General features: G+C 44.8%; 2 protein-coding genes across 2 annotated transcripts; one reads left to right on the top strand and one right to left on the bottom strand.

The window, feature by feature from the left end:
* Positions 1-3,153: 3,153 nt before the first annotated feature.
* utp6 (UTP6 small subunit processome component) lies at positions 3,154-11,898 on the bottom strand. Its single transcript, XM_077015444.1, has 19 exons — positions 11,381-11,898; positions 11,180-11,264; positions 11,037-11,078; positions 9,987-10,079; positions 9,828-9,875; positions 9,559-9,622; positions 9,343-9,461; positions 9,143-9,220; positions 8,857-8,938; positions 8,676-8,757; positions 7,519-7,694; positions 7,083-7,162; positions 6,854-6,931; positions 6,240-6,419; positions 4,253-4,333; positions 4,004-4,113; positions 3,848-3,914; positions 3,659-3,731; positions 3,154-3,523 (listed from the first exon to the last, which is right to left on the bottom strand). The coding sequence occupies exons 1-19, from the start codon at positions 11,470-11,472 to the stop codon at positions 3,369-3,371; spliced, it is 1,785 nt and encodes a 594-aa protein (XP_076871559.1). The 5' UTR covers positions 11,473-11,898; the 3' UTR covers positions 3,154-3,368.
* A 181-nt stretch (positions 11,899-12,079) lies between these two features.
* On the top strand, positions 12,080-23,427 carry suz12b (SUZ12 polycomb repressive complex 2 subunit b). Its single transcript, XM_077015443.1, has 16 exons — positions 12,080-12,934; positions 13,205-13,251; positions 13,493-13,557; positions 13,719-13,787; positions 14,406-14,455; positions 14,563-14,648; positions 14,776-15,007; positions 15,377-15,485; positions 15,742-15,847; positions 16,639-16,813; positions 17,229-17,332; positions 17,425-17,568; positions 20,782-20,939; positions 21,141-21,339; positions 21,536-21,615; positions 21,823-23,427. Exons 1-16 carry the CDS (start codon positions 12,769-12,771, stop codon positions 22,121-22,123), a joined length of 2,091 nt encoding a protein of 696 aa, XP_076871558.1. The 5' UTR covers positions 12,080-12,768; the 3' UTR covers positions 22,124-23,427.
* Positions 23,428-23,750: the final 323 nt, after the last annotated feature.

Raw genomic sequence — 23,750 nt, 5'->3', positions numbered from 1 at the left:
CTAATCCTAAAGATGTAATTAACATTAGGTCGTTACCAGTGGGCTTTAAGCAGAGTGTTCTCGGCTTCCATTCATGAAATAAAGCCTCTGAAACGTAAATGGGAGCAGTGCTGTAATCACAGAACTTTCTCTGCCGTTCCGGGACCGTCTCCTGTCCTCTCCGTTATCATAAAGCAGGGCGGAGATTTAAAGCTGTCCTTACAGCGCTGTCGTTTGGGAGCGAAACGCCTGTACGTTGTGCGGTATGGTGCGGCTCCCTGCGGCGATTTCACACTCTACACCAGGAAGGCAAATGAGTTTTTATTGATGTTATCAATTTGGAGTATATTTAATATCACCTTCCTTTAACATTTCACAGATCGGTTTTATTTTACAGTTCATATAGCTTCAACAATCAAACCTGATGTCCAAGGAAGAAAGACAGACAGAAATTGACAGATTATTCCCCCTCCTGATGTGCCTCCCCGCTGTTATTCTGAACTCTCGTCTGGATTATGAACCCACTGTGCCCAGGCGGACGGGAGGAGGCATCTCGCGGTGTTCCGCACACTCGCCGGATGTTTATCTGTGTTGTGTCATTATCTCAGCACTGGAGAACCATCGGTGAGTATCGGTGTTGCCTGCGCTTTAACCTTTGCCTGAATGTTCAAATTAAACGTGATCGTGCGACATCTGGTTATATTGCCAGCTACACCCGATGTAGGCTATTACTGCCATATGCATTTTGCCGTTATGTTGTGCACTTTGCTATAGATTTTGCCCATAAGTTATGTTTCTATTGTCGTATAAAGTAAGATGTTAACTTCTTAAAACCTCCGACCTAGTAAATGCCAATAATTACGGAAAGCAGTGTTTATTTAAAGTATAGGTAAAATTATTATCGATCATTTTTCACTCTATGGTGGCCGCAAGGCGTTCGTTAAAAGTCACATCATTTAATAATAATAACTCAAACCTTCGCCTATCTACGGCTGTGATTTCATTCGGTCAGGTGGTCATCATGACCTCGTATGAACCCTCACGTCAGGCGTAACTCGTGGTCCCAGGCTGTGGCTGTTACTGGGGCCTCGAGTCATCGCTGCCCGGGTTGCTGTTATTAATCTGCCCCGAATGGGAAACGCCCAAACACAACTAACATGTTCTCGTGTAACCCTTATTCGTTTGACTGCCCAGCTGCGAGGCGCTAGGACGGATTCGTAAATGGGAATGATAGTGTTAATTGTGTAGGCACGTCGGTCCGTAATATTCCTGTTAGGACCCTGCTTTTCCGTTCCATATCACCCCGCACCTCAACCTCTCTCTGTTGCCCTGTTCCCCCCCAGGGAGGAGGGAGTGAGTGTGGCCGGTGGTGGTGGGGTCCCTGCTGGGTGGGGCAACTGCTTGCCCGATGGTATCCCCCACCATGAAAGCCCTGGTGGATGCTGTGTGGGCGTTGTGGAGTATCGGAGCCTCCATCTACGACTACATCCACACCACCGCGATGGAGGAGCGTATACACACTCTGGAGAGTGTCATCACGGTGCACCAGTGTGTTATCGGCCTGCTGACGGCTTTACTGGTCGCTCTATTTACCTACATACTACTGAGGAAGCACTGATGGAGTAGCTTGACCAGGGTGGCCATTTTGTTGGCAATGACTGTGCATGTTCGGCTGGTGTTTGTAGAGGCAATGTGACAGTGACACCAGCAGGCCAGCGAATGTCCAGCTTTTTTGTGTTGACACACTAAAGACCTTTCAACATGTATGCCCATCAAATACTGATCCTGTCTAATTAAACCTAATTAACTTCCTCTGTAACCGTCCCTGGTGTGTGGAGGATTTACTAGTAGGTAAGACATGTTACCCATCAGGCAACATGACATACATCAGGCATTTCCTTCAGAAGTGGTCCATCTCAGATTACACGCCTGTGAGTTTTCCTTTTTCAGAATATGACATACTGGTCTTTGGAAGAGGGCAAAGTGAGTGTTATGGCGCACTGGAAAACACCCTGGAGGTTAACAGCTACAGCACCTGTCCAAGTGAGCCTGCTGTTCTCAGCATTACTCAACCCCAGTCAATAGCTGCTCTGTGAGCTCAGCAGGCTGGGTGTGTGTGAGGGGGGGTGTGTGTGAGGGGGGGTGTGTGTGAGGCTGGGTGTGTGTGAGGCTGGGTGTGTGTGAGGCTGGGTGTGTGTGAGGCTGGGTGTGTGTGAGGGGGGGTGTGTGTGAGGGGGGGTGTGTGTGAGGCTGGGTGTGTGTGAGGCTGGGTGTGTGTGAGGCGGGGGGTGTGTGTGGTTGCTACAGCTGGTGTTCTACCTCACTGCCACAAACCAGAAGCTTTCTTTAACCAGCTCTCATTTTAGAAAGTGTCCTAATATTTAAGGTCTTGTTTATAAGATTTTCAGGACCATTTTAGAGAAGGGGGCATTTCCTGACACAGCTAATTTCCCAGATATTCATAATGAATAGAAAAGAGTGGTTTATACAGTGTCCTTAGTGTGTGTTTTAATAAAAAAGTTCCATTATCCAGGTGTTTTGTAGCTTTTGGGTGTTTATTTTCTTTAAGGTAGCAGCCATGTTGACTGAGATGTAAGCCTATCTGTTATATATCAAGTTTGTTTCCAGTTTTAAAAATATGTAATTTTAAACATATGATAATTTCATGTCATCATCTTGTTTGTACAATCTTGTACAAATGTGTTTTGTCCCAGTTTGCATAGCTCATTAAGAAGGTCTTAAAATAAGGTGGAAAGGGCTTTATTTAAATGCTTGATTTAGTTCCAGTGAAACCAATGTGAACATGTTACCTCTACATGGTGTGTAGAGGTGTGGATACACTGGAGTTAATTTTGTATTGTGAAGACAAAAGTACAGAAACCAAACCAAAAACCCACTTGGTGTATCGAGCCTTTAAAAAAAAGAATGATTGACTGATGGAGAATGTGGATGCTGAAGGTGGTGTTCAGATGGACGGTGTTGTGGGAAGAGGTTTACTCAGCCTAGGAATGAAGCACATGCTATAGGACTGGTAACAGCACGAGGAGTGCCATGTCAGTAATTGTTTGTAACTAAATATACGTTGGTTTTTTTTAATCAACACTGTTTTGGTGGGTAACGTGGAGATTTAATACATGCTAGAAAATTAATGATGACCCCAGATTTTCTTAATACTGAAATCAATAAAACATTTATTTCTGGAATAGATGAGTTGGAGAACATGTGAGAAAAATATTTCAAGGATTTTAACGTTCACAAAAAAACCAACAGCCATTTTTCCAAGAGACAAAATTCAGAACCTTTTTTGAGACCAAATTTGAAGTATAATTCTGGACAGAACAGTCTCGTGGGAGGTGGAAGGTTGTCTACAGCAGCAGCACTCCAGGCTGCTAGATGTGGCCGGTCTGCAGGAGTGTGTACTGCGTGATGAAGCGCTCCACACTCTCTCCAACCAGGCTCTTCATGGCCCTCCAGTGGATCTTCCCACAATTCTCAGGGTTCCCGAGGGGGCCCAGCTCCTCTCGGATGTAATCCATCCACAGATCTACAAGAGCAGTACCTTCTGGTTACAAATTTGACGGTCAGAAACAAAAGACAGCGTATCGGTTTGATACGCTGACTGTCAAACGGTCGTGGCCTTTCTGGCTTTTTCGAATTCTTTGGGTTGGTTTGAACTCACCGTCGTCAGTGGAGCCGAACTCGCGCAGAGCTCGCTCGTAGTAGTCTCTCAAGTTGCTCATCTTTGGATTTTCCTGAGAGCAAAACACAAGGCACTTGCTATTAAAACAGAGCCTTAATGTCATTAGCCAGAACTATTACCAAAAGCGCAGACAGCAGTCCTTCTTCCTGTGGCTGTATGTTTACTCACCTGTTCTTTCTCGATCTGAACCATCTTTGTAAAGAAGGTCTTGATGAAAGGTCTGTGTTCATGTAGGCTGGAAGGCAATTTTGACAGATTAGCCTGGATCCTACACTTACACAATCCTCATTAACAGAGAGCCTTTCCTGTGATGGTGTCGTGTACCTTTTGAATGTCTTCCTGGCTCTTTTGTAGCCGCCAATTTTGTAGGCCCACTCCAAATAGGTCTCCTTCAGTGCTCCTGAAACAGCCGGGACCGGTGACAGCAGCGCTTTCTGAAGCCGAACAAAGACCAGATTTGGTCAGCGGGGCTTTTTAACCAACTCGAGCATCACCTCAGTCCAAGGAAAGTAACAGCGCAGTACATGTGTGCAGATGAAAGGAGACGTCTGACCCCAAAGCTGCAGCTCGTACCTGAAACAGAGCTTCGCTGTCCTCCGGACATTGCGATGTTATGCTCCACTCAGCCTGCAGCTGCCACAAGGGCAGACTGTCCTGCAGACCAGACGGAGAGACATTAACAGACACAGCACCTCGAAGGAAGTGGAAAGAGGAAAGGGGGGAGAGCCTGCAGCAACACGACATTCTCCACCTGTTGGACCCCCAGAACCATCTGAGCTCAACCCATCCCATTATTCTGTTCTTATTCAAAAGGAAAAACACCCCTTTTTGACATGCAGTTGTGGTCATCATCATTGGTACCCCTGATGGTTTTGTACATCAAGTACGTCTAAAGAAATAAATGGATGTGCATCAACTTTGTATGGTCAGAATATTTTAGTAGCATGTCCAAAGTCCTTTCAACATGCTTGTTCATTTTAAAAAAGAAATGAAAATGACCTGGACAGGATTAAAGGCACCGTTCCCTGATACTTGGCTGCTAAATATTTGGCAATGACAAATTATAGCCATCTGTGAGCATCTTGTATCTCTCTTGCAGTAGTTTCTACCCTTCTTCCAGTGCAGTTCTCTCAAGCTTTTGAATGTAGTCATGGTTCATTTTCCCAATAGTTTTCATTTTCAGTTGGACTGAGAACAGAACTTATCGTTGGCCAGTTTGAAACTCAATTTTCTCCTTCACAACCAAGATCGTGTAGTTTTGGATGTGTTCCTTGGGTCTTTTTGGTCCAATTTGTTCAACCTAAACTCAGTTTTCTTTCTTTTGCGCAAAATGTGCTCCTGTGTTCCTGTTAAATGGTCATGGTCTCCAGTTCTAAAGGAATGGAGGTGGCCCACATTACTACAGACCCTCCAACATCTTTCACCACAGGTAAAGCGCACTTTGCCTTACACGCTTCATGTCACTGTCTATAGACATAATACTGCTCTGCAATGTCAAAGGGATCCGGTTTAGGTTTATCTGTGCAAAGGACATATTTCCAGATGGATTGTGGTTTTAGTTTTAGCAAAACTCAGATGCTAGATTTATCAAGATCACTGCCAGTGGAAGTCTTCTCCTTTAAAGGCCCACACTTATGAAACAACCCTTCAGCTTCAATTTAACTTGTATAAATAAATTGGGCTTTGTCTTTAGTCACCCCTGTTGGGCCTTCTTCAGGCATCTTCAGGCCTTCACCAACAGAGGTCTTCTTGGTGCAGTGTGTGATGCATGTTGAAACCATCACTCCAGATGTCTCTGGCTCAGCCTGCAAGGTCTTTGAAGGTTGTATGTGGTTTCTTTCCCACATTTCAAACATACTTTTGTAAGGTTCCATCAACAGTCTTCCACTTTTCACCATGCCCTGGATAACTGTTGTCTGTTGCAAGAGTCTCAAATGTCTTGGTAACATTTTAAACCACTGAAGTTGGGACACAAATGTCTGTCATGGTCTTGTACTCCGAGTGCTTGTGCTATGCCATTATGGACAAGGAACAGGAAGTAAAGCCAAACCCACCATTCATAGGATAATTACAGTCATATGAACGCCAGCAAAGTGTGGACAGGAGAATCTAATTTCTAAATTAATAACACAAAAGTCTGTTGTTCATTGATTCAAAGAAAAAGTGCCAGTAATCAAGTCCTAACACTTTCATTGTTGTCATTTTTTCATGTTTTACTTCTGTATCAAATACTAGTTTATACGGAAAAAAGCTGCGCCACTACATTTTAAACACAAACATTTTCAGAAACTATTAAAATTCATTATACCAACAATGTTCACCACAACGGTAGCTCCATTTCACCAGCATATATACCATATATATATATATATATATATATATATATATACACTGAATATAATCTTGTAGCGTTTGTGAGGACTCAAAGGTTTTAGACCATCGCCTGTGAGACATGGAGGACAGTCTGGAGAACACCACACTCTCATAGCAGTTCTAGGCACTAGAGATGGTGTTTGGAGGCATGTGTCCCACTTAGAGGCAGCTGGGCTGTAGCGGTTACCTTGGGATTCACGTGCTTCAGAGCTTCCTGGAATAGAGACCCCGCCTCACTGCTCTTCACGTGGACCAATGTCTGCAAGCTCAAAGTCCAGGTCTCCAGCGATTGGCTGAAGCGTTTGGTGGCTGCTATAGCAACTTGAGTGGCAGTGTCCATATGCCCAAATGACAGCAGGACCTGTATCTGGGGGATGAGACGGTGGTGACCCAGATTATTCCACTGCCTTGCTGTAAATCACTGGCAGCAGGCGCCACTGTGCTGCAGGTCATTACCTTCCTTAATGTAACACACCTGCTGATTCAACTCATCAGCTAATCACCAGACACTCCATTATCTTGAGATAATTACCACCCAGAATGACTCCTGTCCATATTAAGGAATCTTACTGTTCTGCGAACGCAAGCTAAAACCACAGGCTGAAATTCCCATTAGTGATCACAGCCTCATAACCAGAGATGAGCGTGATTAATGCGCTCTGAAACATAGCTGCTAAAGTTAAAACGTGACGTCACTTTAAAAGTACTGACTAGCGATCAACTTTGTGCCACCATCTTTAATTCATCATCAGTCACATTAGTGTTCTGCTTCATCAATGTAAAGCAAAGTCATGGTCTCACCCAGGTCCTGTAGAAGGACTCCTGAAGCAGCGAGGCATCATGGGCTCTTTGAAGAACATCCAGAAGGTGCTCCTTTCTCTGAAATTCACATCACAGCAAGCAGATGCTTTAAGCGCATGCATACTGAAACTGCAAATGTGCACTGACACTACAATCAGCAGGATTAAAAAAAACATTTTCCCTTCAATATTTCACTGGCCCTTTGTGACACAGTTCTGACCACGCCTACCTTTTCTTTGAGCTCAGAGACATTAGTTTTCCTCTTAAATCTCTCCAAGCAGAAAGTTACATAACGCGTCCACATTGGCTCTGGAGAAAAAAAAACATGCAGATACAAAATTGATGAAGGGAAAGGTCTTTCTGTCCCGTCATCCTGCACCGTGCTGTATATCTACATTAACTGGGGAAGTGCAACACTGTAGTGCTGCCTTTCTAGCTGCAGTCTCACGAGTAGCTCCATCAGATACGTGTATTGTAGGCACTGTATAAAGACCGCGCAGACTCCGATGTGAGTTTGCCATAGCCCTGTTCCAGCAAAAGCCTCGGGGAGACTACGGCATCTTTACGACCGCAATCTTTGTAATATCTCTGCCCTATGGTACCCGGTTTTGGGTCTTTGTGCTCTAACTCCCTGGGCAGCGGAGCCCGTGTTGAGGTTCTGGTACCTGTGGGGAGGTTCTGGAGGCCCTCCTCGTACACGGCGTGGCAACGCTCCTCCCTGCGGCCCATGTCGGAGGCGCGGCCCTGGGCCGAGTGCAGCTGAGGGACCCCCGGCGCCTCCAGCTCTCGACGCGCCATGAAGTCCCACGTGACGGAGTCGTCGGTGTGCTGGCTCTGCAGGCTGGACACGGTCACTGCGGTTAGGCACCATACACGCCTTACAGCGCGGCGTTCTCTTTCTCTTAACGCAAGTTTAAATGGTTTCTGACCTCTTTTTGACAAAGGTCCACGCGATCCACAACGGACGATACGGGTATCAGACAAAACCAAACTTGGGAGTATGTCGGTCATGATTTGTTTTTTTTTAATAAATGATCCAAGTTCACACAAACTAGATTTACTGCGCCCTACTGAAGCATGGTTAGCATGGTTATGCCTGCACGGTAAGAGCTGGTGAGAAGAGGTGGAATGACTTATGTTCAGTGACCCTGCCAAGATTTTTCACTTGTTACTGATTCTTAATGTTTTCATCACATCTGAGAACTCTTGTCATCCATTTCAACTTAAAAACAATTCGCCACCGGAGTAATGAGATTGGCCTTATAAAGGAATGTAATGACATACACCTGAATGCTGACTGATGAAATGTCAGTTCTTGTATAACAAAATGTCAGTGCTAGCTGCATTTGGCACTGTAAATCACAGAATACATCTCGAGAGGTTGCAAAACAAAGTAGGAGTAACATCACCTGTCCTCCAATGGTCTGTTGTATTTAGAAGGCATGGGTTACTTTGTCAAGAACAGCAGTTATGAATCTGATGGGATGGATTATGAATCTAATATGATAACAATTTTGAGTCTGAGAGGATAACATGCTCGAGTCTCTTAAGGTCCAAACCTACTTTTCTTCAATCTGTATATAATGCCATTATGTTAATATCAGTTTAGACACATAGACTCTTACTATGCTATAAACCAGGCAGAAACTAGACGACTGTCGTGTTCACACAAAGTAAATCCTAGAGTAAACCCTGAAAGAACTTCAGGCCCTCGTTAAAACTTTTTGTATAGCAGGATCGTGTTTCTAAAAATACCAGACACTGATCTACAACACGTACGAATCTGATTCAGATTTCACGAGGCTACGTAAGACGTTCTTACTTTTGAAGGATTTTGTCTTGCAGGTCTTTGGTGAAGTCAAAGATGGCAGCAATCTGTAGCAAGGTTAGCAAGAACTCTGCATCTGCGGAGAAGAGAGGGGGTAGCAATTACCTGCTAGCCTCAAAGCACCAACCAAAGAACCGAAGAAACCGATGGGAAGCAGCCCAGAAGACTAAAATACCTTTGATTTTTGCTGTGGCGTCTCTGTAGACCACTTCAGCCAACCTCCCGCTCAGGATCTCTGGAGAGAACTCGTACTCACCCTGAAGATAACGGTCATGCAAGTTCGTTATTGGTCATGCTGTTCCTATTGAACTGAATGTTCCAACAGGTACTGCGTATTACAGAACACGCAGCTGTAAGCCAAAACATTTAACTACTACTATTAACTATTACAGCCAGCCAGATGGTAATTACTGATACCTTAAGACAAAATAGCAAAACCGATTTAAACGACACAAACGTACAACGTCGATTTTGGCCCGCTCCAGTTCTTGCTGCTGTTTCCTCAGTTTCTCTGCGTGCATCAGCTCCATCCGGAAGTACTAAACGCAAAATCAAAAACAAATGTTGGTGTGTCTCGAGCAGGCACGTCAAGTCTGAGAAGTAAAAGCTCAATCGGGATGCGCTCTCCAGAGCTGGCGGGCGGCCACGGCCTTCTACTCACCTCCTGGTAGACCTTTGAGTTCTCGGGATGGAATCGAAGCGCTCGCAAGAAGAGGTGCCGAGCGCTCTCCGAAGATTCCAGGTCCTCCATCTCGCACTTGGCTGCCATGATCCATAAACCTGGCCAGACCATCAGAGTTAAAAGCTTTTTTGTTTGGTTTAATGTGTGTGATGTTATGCATACAGGGGTGATGGTGCGCATGGTTGACTGCTTTACTGGGTTTGTCGGGGTGGATGGCAAGCATGGAGGAGAAGACCTTGCTCAGCTGACTCTTTGTTCCCTGAGCAGAAGACCGAAAAAAAAAAAAACTATTTTACAAGTTCACAAAAAATAGGCCAATCTATTAGTAAATAAATAAATAAATGATACAATTCTTTTCAACATTGCCAATGTTCCTGTAATGTATGGTTTAATGCCATAATGTCAAGATGCACAATGTTTTAACTGCTGAATGTGAATAAATGAATAAAGTATGGTTTGCATACCCATTTCTTACAGAAGGCAATCTGGGAGAGCCACAGCTGGACATCCTCCTGAGGATGAGGGAAAGACAGGAACTTAGGGCTTTGGAGCTCCAGCTCAGTATGTTAAATAAACAAATCAGTTTCACGAAATGCTTCGTTAAATGACTCCACCATCCATACCTGCCACTTTGAAGTAGCTCTCCTGAAAACATTGTTTATCCCCAGGATAATAGGGTATTCGATGTCCTCCCTTTTGAAGTGGTAGCCAATTCGCTGAAAAAATATAAATACACAACGAAAAGCAAAAATGACTCTTGCCAGGTTTCAGTGTGTCAACACGATCATTAAATAGCAGAAAATATGCCATGAAATTACTGCTGCATGCATCCACACACTATATGTGTGTGTGGGTGTGTGTGACAGGCTTAGGCAGATGGTGTAACAGCTCCTTATGATAAAATGATAAATAGCAAGCTTCAAGGATGTGGTGAAGACCATTAATAGTATTGATAAGTCAATTTTGCCAGGTAAGCTATTTATGTGGTGTTTTCAATTTGGATTGTTGCCTCGTATGAGGTGGCCACTGGTGACCTATGAGAAGTGGTCAACTATGTGCTGTTGTCATAGTAATGCAGCTTGCTATGGCAATGGGAAGCTAGAGTTGCTAAAAATGAGACTAAAGATCTGGTCATATTTTGTCAGGTTGCGAGGTTAGTCCATTATAAGTTCATTAAACATGATGCTTATATCGTGAGCATGTTTATTAGATAGTGGTGCTAAAAGGCTTGCTCTCATCCAGGTAAAAGTGGAAACAGCTGTATTAGGATTATGTAGGATGGGGAGTTAGAGGTCACACAAGTTTGCAGGAGTATTACATGAGATAAAGCGTGAGACTGGGAATAGGTAGTGAATGTAGGCAGGAAACATCAGTGTATTTCAGTAACTACACTGAGGCTGGACATGATGCTGGATTCTGAACGTGAGCTAAATGTTTATTGAGCCAATAAGTAAATGTAAGTACTCTATTAAGGAAGCCTTTTAAATAAAGCTGAAATGTGCAGACTTGGCTGAGATTAAGAAACCCGGATGGCAGGAATGTTTGGCCAGTAGAGATAGAAGCTAGAGAATATACAGCCTGGTCAACCACTTAACTATGTGTTGAGTTATCAGAGATTCAGAGAATGTCATGGTTATCCATGTCAAACTGAGATAGCTAGCCAAGTTACTCACAGCTCTTCTTTTCTTGATGAGTTCCAGCACATTTATTTCATACTGATGAAGAAAAAAAAGACCACTTTAGACAGACGTTTACAGCATGTTAACATTTTCCAGCAACTCAGATTTGCAGAAGCCTGGCGACAGCCAACACTTGCCTGAATATATGCGATGAAATCATCTTTGCTTAAAACGGTCCTGTGTAATTTATATTCCAGAGCCGTCGTCCTTTTCAGCATAGATCTGTAATGAAACTGTCTCGTTTTATACAGTGCAAGGTTCACTATAATCAAACCATAGATGTTCGTGCAACTTTAGACTATGGTGTTAACGTGTGCTAGCTGGCTAACGTTACTCACTTCACTTCTTTCTTGGTGAAGAGTCCGACTCTTTCCAGCTGCTCCAGCCCTGGGATCCTGTCCTCTATTCGCTGTTGCACTAGATCAGCCATCTTAAAATGTGTTTTTGTTTAATGATATTCAGAGTGATTGTAGAGAAATATAAACGTACGGTTGGAGCTCAGATCTGAAATGATCTCCCTTGTTACATCGTTCACACGTGTGTAAAGGAAGTTATGATTTGTTAGAATATGTTGAATGTCCGGTTCCTCGCTACAAATACCTCCGTGTAGAAACAATTGTTGAAGTAAATACATCCTGCGAGCTGCTCCGGCAGGCGCATTCGGTACAAATTAAATACGTGTTTTATATTCTTTATTTGATTTTTTTAATTCTGCGTTATATTTATTTTTGCGTTTTACATTTGAGTTCCACTAATTCCTGATATGAAACTACTATTTGTTTAATACAAATACAGCTAAGGCCAACAAGCAGGCGCTTTTAAAATTTCGACTAAAATTATTATATACACGGTTTCTGTAATTGATAATAAAAATATATGGCCAGTGAACAAATTCACACCCACTTTCAAAAGGAACCAAAACATTCTTGGCGGCAATTTGTAGCTTCCACCAATCTTCATGTCGCGTCAATCGAAACATGTCACACCAATCCCGTTGTAGTATTACAAATCGGGAAATTTCATTGGACGAGACGTTTTTCGTAGGCGGGTACGAAGTACAGCAGGACCGAGCTGGGGCATTTCTGATGCGCCGAATTACAATACTTTGTAGGGTTTATTCATCCAAAGAAACTACATTTTATACTGTAGTGAGATATGAATACGAATACACACAGGCGGTGTATTATTTGTTGAACATTACCTGTACACGAAAGAGTGTTTGGATGGATAGTTCCACTCTGTTGCCATGTATTCGTCGGCTTCAGGCATCGCTAGCTAACCACATCTGTTGAGTGCTAACGTTAGCTAGCCTAGCTTCACCACATCGGTGCTAACGTTAGCTAGCCTAGCTTCACCACATCGGTGCTAACGTTAGCTAGCCTAGCTTCACCATATCGGTGCTAACGTTAGCTAACCTAGCTTCACCATATCGGTGCCGAATCGGACAACAACCGTTGGATATTTCACCCGTGCCGGTCCGCCGATTCGTGTTCTTGGCGTTTCCCGTGGCAGCGTTTACCGGTCGGGGTGACTGGTGCGGGTCGTTGTCCGATGTTTAGGTGATGTTGTATTGTTAAAAAAAAGGAGCGGGCTGGCCGGGATTTTATGCTAGCCCCGTTAGTACGGTTAGCTAGTCGGGAAGCTAGCTGGCTACTTGGCTGGTTTTGACAATTAAACTTGTCTTTTGTTGTTTTAGTACGTAGGTGTAGGGATCCCTCTGTTTTTAATGGCGCCTCAGAAATACACCGGTCAGGTTATGAGCAGTGCTTCAAATTGCAAGGCGAACGGGGCGGTGTACCCCTCGTCGGCGGCGGTGGTGATGAACGCTGCGAAAAAGCCCAAGATGGAACAGATTCAAGCCGATCATGAGCTTTTCCTGCAGGCCTTTGAAAGTAAGTTCAAGGCGAACAGCACTGATGCCCGCACCGGACCACATGCGCCCAGTTGGGTTCAAACACTTTAATGTGTAATATTGTGGCCAAAAATGTTTTTGCTTTGCCGGTCTAATAATGGACACTAAGACCTGAGAGTGACAGAGTTTGTGTTTTCTTTGTCATTACGTGGATTGAAGTAAAGTAGGTGAAGAATACACTCCGCAGATGGTTGAATGTTGGTACGATGTGTCCTTATAGATTCACGCGTTCTGCTTTTTATTCAAACAGAGCCTACGCAAATATACAGATTTCTACGGACAAGAAACCTAATTGCTGTATGTATACGTTTAAAGACTTTCCAGAAACTTTGACAAATGTTTAGTTTCTTCTTAGTGATGCAGTCTTTCTAAAAAAATATTTATAAATGTAGCAGCCATACTTTTTCTCATGTGCCAAACACATACCATGTTTTTTTTCCTGTGAGGGACAAATGCGCAGTACAAGGGGCCTGATTTACTGAAGTGAGCATTTTGCCATTTCCGTTTGCTTGATTTTGGTTCTGTTTCTCTACTGTAGCCAATCCTGCTTCACAGATCCCTCACCTTCATGTCTCACAGAAACTCACGGACAAACGCCAACAGGTATAGGAAACCAAAGTTTCTGCATAAGCTGTCGGGTCATAAAATCTCGTCTCCTCGTGGTTCTGTCACTGCCATCCATTTTATTGGCATATAGACAGCGGTAAAATAGCTATTACCCCGTAATAACTGAGTATTTCCCCAAACATGTTCTCTGTTCTCAGAAAAATATTTAAAGTGGATGACATGCTTGCGAAAGTGGAGCGGATGAAAGGGGAACAGGAATCTCACAGGTACTGATGCCAATAGATTCATTAGTGAGGTGAATATGCTGATGCGTGACCAGTTTTGGTGTCTGGCAAAAATCAGACGCCACAGCAATACAGCTAAATGTAGACCTTATACAAACTGTCCAATGACACTAAGTGCTATGATCGTGGCTGTGTGATGATGTGATTTATATTGCTGCACTCAGATTGCAATGTTTTAAAACATGGTGAATACGTGATGACCTATTATGGTTTGATTGCACTGTATGATTTAGATATAAATAATTTGCTGTTGTTGGATTATGTGTTATCAAAGCACCTGCAAAACACTGGAGATGGACCAGCACACTTTAAAAGATTGTGGTATTGTTAGAGGGTCATTTGCATTGTAGTATTTAGCAATATTATCATTGCACAGGTGAATGTTGCATAAGGATTAACAAATGGAATACTTTGCAAACTCCTATGGATTTTGGGGTTAAGGTCTAAGAGGTTGTACCGGCAGAGGTAAAAACAGTATCAGTATAGGGAGAAATCAGTTGATATGTTCATGTTTACACTATGGCTAGTCTTTTAAATGGGGTATGTGTGTATGACTTTAATTTGTGTGTGTGTGATGTACCTTTCTTGTCTTCTGTCTAGTTTATCATCACACATGCAACTGACTTTTACTGGATTCTTTCATAAGACTGGTAAGCTTTAAAGACACATGGTATGTTTTAATGTGGACACAATTATTGTGGGCTTGTTATGACTCTACACAAAGTGAGAGTCTTTTCCTCCCGCTCCTTGTTCTTAGATAAGCCATGTCAAAATTCAGAAAATGGACAAAACTCAGTTTCTCTTGAGGTGCTACTCGTCAAAGTCTGCCATAAAAAGCGTAAGGTAAGGCCTCTGGTAGCTTCTCTTGAAACTGTTCTGGATGACCACCGCCTTAAACTACCACAAGCCATTACATATGTAACTTAAAACACATGGCACGTAAACAGTGGCGGCCATTTTGTTTCGTCAGGATGTCAGTTGCCCCATAAAGCAAGTGCCTACGGGGAAAAAGCAGGTGCCTTTGAACCCAGATGTCAGCCAAGCCAAGCCTGGTGCCTTCCCCTCCCTGCTGGTGTCCAGCACAGAGTTTGAGCCTAGCAACAGCCACATGGTGAAATCCTACTCGCTCCTGTTCAGAGTGACCCGCCCAGGGAAGAGAGACCCCAATGGCTTCATTACTGGAGAGACAGATGAAAATATCGGTCAGTTGCTACACAGTTGTTACCCTATTTACCCCAAAGGCTGCTTATACCTTTGGTGGCCTTTTGGCACCTCACAGCTCTGGAAGGGGGAGGAGGGGGGCTTTGATGCTTAATCTAAACTACACCAATGGTGTGCTTATGTTTTTAATTCAAAATAAGTTATTAAACTTCCATGGACTAGTGGTGGAGTTTGTTATTACATTGTGTGGTTCTTCAGTCCTGGCTTCTGTTCTGGATCTCCGCTGTAACGCGCCTGACTTCACCAGCCCTCTCCAGCAGAGTCATATGGGTTCGTTCCCATAATTCCCTGCTGGAGTGCGTTGCACGTGAGCTCAACTGCTGCTACACTGATGCTCTCCTGCCTGGCAGATGTGAAGGAGGAGGTGGCGAACAGGAAGAAGAGGAGCAGTTCTCACCGCGACGACGGGGACGCCACAGAGACGTTCGTCGCCCAGATGACGGTCTTTGATAAGAACAGGTACGGGGAGAGCGGCTCAGGAGGGACCCAGACTTTAAAAAGGGGGGTGGGGACACAAAACACTTCCACTCATCCTTGTTGCAACGTGTGCGCATGCTAGAATACATGGAATATGCTCAGATGTGATCAGTTCTTTAAACGCTGAAAGCAGTACACCTTTACCCGGCGAGTCACGTCCGTGTGTGGGTGGGGCTCTGCCGCGGGGGCGGGGCCTCTGCCGTCCAGTAGCCGTGAGCTTCCTGCTTTGTGCTTGCAGGCGGCTGCAGCTGCTGGATGGGGAGTATGAGGTGTCCATGCAGCAGATAGAAGACTGCCCCGTGAGCAAGAAAAGAGCCACGTGGGAAACCATCCTGGATGGAAAGGTGAGCGCTCGCCATGTCCGCCGGTCCTCCTTCCTTATTCTCAGGGAGAAGGTGGGTGGATATGATGTGTAGATCACAGGACGGGACAAAGGTCTGGGCGATGGTGGTGGCTCGTGTGGACGCTCGTTCCTCCAATGTAAAGGCGTGTGTCAGTTACTCTTTACCTAGTAGTAGGCTTCAGGAATGTGAAAATATGGAGCTGAATGACTAACTAAAATATAGAGTTCCCAAGGCACAAATGATTAAACTAATCTGTAATGTTCGACCTCGTGTCTGCACAGTAGGTCTTTTCTTGCCTGTTTTCTCATGGTGCTTTTTAAAGCAAATATGTTCTGTACAGATAACACCCAGTTAAACCGATTTGAAATGAGTCGTAATCCGAATGGAAACTGTTCTGGTTAGGGCAACGCTGCAGCTTATAGAGAGATATCACTGCTTATTCATAATCTCCTATTAGCACCTGTAACTGCTTAGCAAGAACTTAGCAGTGCGTATTCGTCGTAAAGTATCCAGGCCTTAACGAAGGTACCGTGTTGGGGGAGAGGTGCGTAAAGCATCCAGGCCTTAACGAAGGTACCGTGTTGGGGGAGAGGTGCGTAAAGCATCCAGGCCTTAACGAAGGTACCGTGTTGGGGGAGAGGTGCGTAAAGCATCCAGGCCTTAACGAAGGTACCGTGTTGGGGGAGAGGTGCGTAAAGCATCCAGGCCTTAACGAAGGTACCGTGTTGGGGGAGAGGTGCGGGACTGGTGATGGACACCGTTGTCTAAGTGATGGTGTGTGCGCGTTGCAGAGGCTGCCTCCGTTTGAAACCTTCTCTCAGGGACCGACCCTCCAGTTCACGCTCCGCTGGACCGGCGACGCCAGCGACCCCTCCACGGCACCCGTGGCCAAGCCGCTATCCACGCGCAACTCTGACGCCAGCGTCCCCGAGAGCCGCCCCGCCACCCTCAGATCTGCCCCCATGGGTGAGGAGGGGGAGGTGCAGGCGGCACATCGCCCACGCATGCTAGCCCACCTGGCTGTGAGGCTAGAGGAGACGTAACGCTAATGCAGACTTCCATTAACTTCTGTATTTCTGTGGTAATGTGATCATGATGGGACTGAATGTATCGTTAATGTAAAAACATTTTTAAAATGTGAACTGTCCCTTTTAAACTGTCATTTGGTGTTGGTGTTTTATTAGGATTTACATTCTATAATTTGAAATGGTTTTATTCAGATTGATCGGGAACATTCACATAATTTCTTCTTTTTTAACAATTTCCTGTTACTTTTAAGCATGTAACTCGTTTTGATAAGTCAGTGTCAGAAGCTTTACGAAGACGTTCAGTGATTTGACTCTGTTCTGCCCCTGCTCACTCTCGCCCCCTTGTGGCTCAGCTGTGAAAGACTCTGTGACCAGCACCAGCAGCAGTACTGGCATGCAGACCAGGAGAGAGCAGTCCGTCTGCGAGCCCAGACAGAAGCTCCGCATCTTCTACCAGGTGCGCCGCCCTGCCCTGCCCCCAGAACACCGCAGGGAAAATATACAATACGTAAAGCTGTGAATCACATCTGCCTGTGTGTGTCTCTCTAGTTCCTGTACAACAACAACACGCGGCAGCAGACGGAGGCTCGGGACGACCTGCACTGCCCCTGGTGCACGCTGAACTGCAGGAAGCTCTACAGCCTCCTCAAACACCTCAAACTCTCCCACAGCCGCTTCATCTTCAACTACGTGGTGAGCACAGCTCTGGCCACACCCTCCTTTCACTTAGGGCTGATTGGTTTCTTTGGTATCAGCTTTGCACCTAGAGATCGGGTCCTCTTCAGCCATGCAGCTGTTGTGTTAATCTAGATTGTAGTCTACAGTTCAGGAAGACTACCATAGCTTTACTTGCTGTTTAGAGTTAGTGATCATTTGAATTCAGTAATATCTGATTACTTTATAGTCTGTCTGGTTTTGTGTTGCCATTGGGTATGTTAACATGCAAAGATTTTCTCCAGTCCGTTTGAATTCATACCGATTACAGATTAAAACTCAGGTGTTACATGAATACTGCATTTGGTGTACATGTTGGCTTCATGTGAGTCCAGTCAGGAAGAGAAGCACCATAGCGATTTGCAGCTGGTGTGTTTGGGTTTTTGGTTGCATTAAAATTATGGGGGACTCAGAAAAAAGTATGTCACATATTAAAGGGTGAGTGGAAAGCCTGGTTTATACTCGACGCGCCGCGAGCGGCGCGAGGGTCCGCGCGGCGAAAATGACGTAATCGCGGTGGCTCCGCCCGTGCGCGAGGGCCTCGCGCGCTGTCGCGGCGCGAGGTCGTGCACCTCTCGAATTTTGTAACTTCGCGCGCGCGCCGCGCTTCAGCGCGATGGACAAAGTCATGTTTGCCGGGTTCATACACCTAAACAAGGTGGAATTAAAGCACTTGTACGTCACTTTAAAGGTCCATTTCAATATTTTCCAGCACGTTAAACTTAATTAAGTTAAATATTTATACATATACTCGAAATGAATCGAAATAATTCGCATTTTAATCACATTATTTAATGGTTGTTTATTTTCAAAACCAGGCATGAAAATCTGTCACCTTTCGGCGAAATTCGCCGTTTTGAAGTTGAAAAGGGTGACCTACGTGAATCGTGTAGATCCGAGGAGTTTTTTGTTGGGGGGGGGGGGGGGGGGGGGGGGGGGTCGGGAGATTATATGTATATATTTTAATTATCATATTGACTTAATAAGCAAACAGAGCACTTCCGAAATCGGCAATTCCAGCAGTTTCCGCCCAGAACCTTCATGGAGGCCAAATAGCGTTCAATCATACGAACGTTCTTCATTCATGTTATTCATTTACTGCTAAGCGGGACGAGAAGCAGGACCTAGTGCTACACCGGGGACACGGCAGAAGAGCGTACATTTACCACTACATTTACCAGATCGTACATTTACCACTACATTTACCAGATCGTACATTTACCACTACATTTACCAGATCGTACATTTACTACATTTACCAGATCGTACATTTACCACTACATTTACCAGATCGTACATTTACCACTACATTTACCAGATCGTACATTTCCCAGTGGATTTAATTGGGTTATTAATGGTTTCAATCGTTTTCATATTTTGCGGTAAAACAAAGTTACTGCCGTTCGCTACAGCGTTGAACACTGTCAGAAATAGCCACAAGCTCTTGTGATAAATAGGTAGATGGGCATACTAAGTTCGCGTCAACCCCGTGTAGTTAACGGCGACATAAAATGAGAAACAAGATTTTATTTTTTTCTAGTGTGTATGTAGTTGTAACTGGTGAATCCAGGGACGTGTGAGGATAACATTCGCGCCAGGGCTGAAAAGGTTGAAGATGAAGTTGTAAACGCTTGTCGTTTGGGTCTACCCTGTGCTTTAGCCCATGTTAGAAAATAAAAACACGTGAACCGTGGTATTTTTACACTCATTTTCGCCGCTGATGTATTTATTGGTTCATTAAGATGTAATGGTTTTGACTAAGCCATCCGGAATGGCGAAAACAGCTTCTCGCATTTACGGATCTCGCTCGTACATTGAATCCATTGACAAGACAGTCAAAACATTTTTTAAATGGATTTTACTATATTTTATGGAGCCCGTAAGGTGACATCATGTAAAAAATAATAACGCGTGGCCACGACTTATTAACGCGTGGGAACGAGATACTAATGTCGCTTTTCACACGCGGCAACAAAGTTTATTTTTCCCAGGGATGTTCGCGAACTGACTGCCCAATGAAGGTAAACCTGGCTTTATATAAAGTAATACTTAATTATCTTGTTCGCACGTGTAAATTATCTCGTTTGCACGCGTTAGTAAGTCGTGGCCACGCGTTATTATATTTTTTACATGATGTCACCTTACGGGCTCCGTAATATTTGGCATCACCTGTCGCTGTATCCCCGTACACCAGCAGCCACCCCCCCCCCCGTCCGTCGCCGTATCCCCATGACGTCACATGTCAATGCCCCCCACGTCAACGCCCCGTCGCCGTATCCCCATGACGTCACGTCAATGCCCCCACGTCAACGCCCCGTCGCCGTATCCCCATGACGTCACATGCCCCGCCCCCCCCGGTCTTCTCACCTTTTTAACCCCTGACCCATTTTCATGCCTGCAAAACGCCCAATCTTAACGTCTTCACGTTCTCTCATGTTTCGTCCTGGAATTACAAGAGGCTCGTATTTGTTAACGTAATTTCAACATTTTAATGTACTTTAGCCTAAATTCCAGCACTTTTCAAACCTGAAACACAAAGCAACATTAAAATGCGTCAGGTAAATGTTCATTCCCTTTTTTTTGAGGGGTGTTTCTTTATACTACCACATATAGTTTCGGACAACATTGCAAAGTCATATTTATGTTTGATGCCTGGTGTATATATACGGTCTCTGGTCAGGTAAAATGTTCTTTCACCGGTTTTGCAGGGGTTTTTTATTCTCCACTGCCACCTATCGCCACCTATCGTTTCGGAGAACACTGCAGCGACGCTCGCGACGTTCGCGAAAGTATAAACGCCTACACCGCTCGCGCAGGGTCGCAGCCGCGCGCTACAGTCACTCGCGAAAGTATAAACCAGGCTGAAGACTCCTCTGAACCGCTCTGCTGAATCTTCTGCTATGATGCAGAGGCTCATGCGGAGGACATACTTTCCGACTGGGAATGTAATTGGATCCTGGTGTTTACATGCCTGTTATTCTTGTATTTAATGGATTATTTAAAGGATTTCTCATCCATTCTATCAGATAGAAATAGTATTTGGAATGACCTTAATAGGCCTAGCCCATTCTGACTGAGGTGTATACACTGATGTATTCTATTCCAGTTGAGGTGTAATTCGGATTATTATTGGATTATCATGTGAACATGGCTGCTTGTGTGTAATGGGCGTGGCCGTGTTTGGCACTGCAGCCTCACCCTAAAGGGGCCAGGATAGACGTGTCCATAAATGAGTGCTACGACGGCTCCTACGTGGGGAATCCCCAGGACATCCACAGCCAGCCCGGCTTCGCCTTCAGCCGCAACGGCCCCGTCAAGAGGACGGCTGTCACTCACATCCTGGTCTGCAGGTAGCAGCCAATGAGGGTGGAGGGTCTTGCACAAGATTTTATTTAGTTTATTTGATGCATTTCGTTTAATACATTTAACGTATTTATTTAATTGTTTAGCTTCCAGGTCACACTGCATTTCCTAGATCAGCTGGCTATGTTAGTTCATCCCGTAACAGAATGACTGTGTCCTGGTTAAGATGGTAATGGTGTGTTTGTCAGGCCCAAGCGGACCAAGCCGAGCCTGTCGGAGTTCCTGGAGTCAGAGGATGGTGAGCCGGAGCAGCAGCGCACGTATGTGAGCGGCCACAACCGCCTTTACTTCCACAGCGACAGCTGCATGCCTCTCCGTCCGCAGGAGATGGATGTGGACAGCGAGGATGAGAGGGACCCCGAGTGGCTGAGGGAGAAGACCGCTACGGTGAGAGCAGCTCCCCCGCCCCCTCTCTAGAACCACACGGTTCAGTTCGCAATCCCGGTCTACACTGCTGGTCCACTTCGCCAAACGGCGACGAGTGTTGCATTGTAGCGCAAAAAACCGGTTTGCGTCTGCTGAGTCAGGGAGGACCAGGGTGCTCTCGGTTTCCAACAGTAATCGGCTGGTTTGTGATCCACAGCAAATCGAGGAGTTCACAGACGTGAATGAGGGAGAGAAGGAGGTGATGAAGCTCTGGAATCTCCATGTTATGAAACATGGGTATGTGAACATGTGTCTTGTGTTAAAGATGGCCACTCCATGTAATTATATAATTAAAGATTCAATTTCTAAGAGATTCTGTCTAGTGATTGAGGAGTCGATGTTGTAGTTTCTAAACCATTTTTCAGTTAAACTGCTTTCAAGCTGAAGGTCTTATTTTTTGGTGTAAATGTGCTTTCTCTGTCTTTCTCTGCTTTCTCGGTGCAGTTTTATAGCGGATAACCAGATGAGCCAGGCAGTGATGCTGTTTGTGGAGAACAGCGGGCCCCACGTCGCACGCAGGAACCTGTGCCGAAACTTTCTGCTGCACCTGGTCAGCATGCACGACTTCAACCTGGTGACCACAGCGACCATCGACCGCGCGATGGTGCGCCTGAAGGAGATCCAGGCGGACCTCCCGGAGCTGGAAGAAGGGCAGGCCGGCACGGACAGTGCCTGCAACGGCCACGCCGTCTCCTCAGGGTTCTCTCTGCATGGCAAGCGCACCAAGAGCTCCGTCACGGACTGAGGGCCGATTGACCCCCCCCCCGCGCGCCAGACCCAGAATTCTGGAATCAACTCTACTGTGGCTCTGGAGTTCAGTGAAACTCTGCTGTGCTTTTATAGAAAGCATAGGGATACTTCTGTAGTTCTAGAATTAACAGAAAATGTGTTTGTGATCTGGAGTTCACAGAATCTTTGCTAGAGGTTTAGAATTCTTGGCCAGAGACTGTCTGGAAGCTCTAGAGCCATAGTTGAGTTGACAAGGCAGGGTCTGCCTGGGAGAAACTGTCTGGAATGGCCGCATTTTAAACTCAAATGGCCTCCCTTTTTAAGAATTGATGCGATTTTGACTGAATGCTGCATTTCTTCTCTCTTCCCTCTCTATCTCTCTCTCCTCCACACACTGATTCATTGCTCTTCTGAAAGTCCCTATTCTTTGGGGCAACAACCTTGATCTGCCCTGAGTCCTGGCAAGGATGTATTCCTCTTCTTTGCATTATGCTATAATTTGAGTAACTGTAGAACGGGAACACTGTTTGACTTTATGCATATATTCATGTCTCACAGTTCAGTGGTCCGTTAGCATGTTAGGTCTCCTTTCACGACTTCTTTCAAGAGCTGATGGCTCCAAATTTTTTTTTCCTCCATATGTCAAGCCGGTCAATGGACGGTTCCTGATCTGTTTTTGACTGGGTTGCATCAAGCTCATCCATCAACTCTGCATAGTTCTAGATCAGCAATCGAGTGCAGTTCTTCTGGATAACTGCAGTCACCAAGACCCATCCTGCAGATGCTTCCATAGTCCATGCTTGTGGAGTGTAGTGACTTTTCCTTGGAGTGTGGCACTTTTCCTACGTTGTCTCAGCATTATTAATTAATCAGCAATATTGTACGTGTTCAAGCTTGATCAAGCTTGCTCCCCTGGCCCGCCTTGATAGGGTAAAGGCACACTTGATTTAAACGTTTTGTTGCAAAATCGGACTGCTTTTGAGAACCAACGAGTGAATGAGGAAGGAAGAAAGCCTAGAGGGACCATTGCAAACCCTCTCTGGCCGGTTTATTTCTCCAAAACAGCTGAACACACATAGAATAGTTTTCCAGACCTTGGAATCTGGTTTGGACTTTGAACCAGTATATTAATGGCTACGGTGAACATGTTATAGTATATGAAATGCCAAAGTGTATGAAATACAGCCCCCCCTCCTTTTCCCTTTCAATATACAGTGTATATTTCAATTTGTTCATTTTGCAAAATTCCATAGGTTTCCCTGTAACATGAAAATATATGACAAATTAAAATCTTGACTAATTTCATTGAAAAAATGCCAAATGGTTTTGGAACTTTAATAAGTCTTTGTTTTTGCTTAAATTGTTTTTTTTTTCTCATTAATACAAATTGCTTCAGTCTGCACTGTTACTACTAGCTAATTGTTTAATGAATAGGCGAAGGAAAACTTAAACCATGTTAAGTCATCTGGTCGACAAATTACATAGAAGTCTACATAGAAGGGGCCGTTTGTGGCTATGTTGGGTAACCGCATGAATTGAAACTGCCGGTCAATAGCAAGTGTCTAAAAAAATTGAGTTTTATCTCTGAGGTATAAGTAAGATATAAGAATACTATCTCTCCTATAGGCCTTACCTTTTAGAAC

The sequence above is a fragment of the Brachyhypopomus gauderio genome, chromosome 8 (assembly GCF_052324685.1).
Source record: "Brachyhypopomus gauderio isolate BG-103 chromosome 8, BGAUD_0.2, whole genome shotgun sequence".
NCBI classification, from domain to species: Eukaryota; Metazoa; Chordata; class Actinopteri; order Gymnotiformes; family Hypopomidae; genus Brachyhypopomus; species Brachyhypopomus gauderio.
The sequence above is the reverse complement of the archived record's forward strand: the minus strand, read 5'-3'. Positions and strand labels throughout refer to the sequence as shown.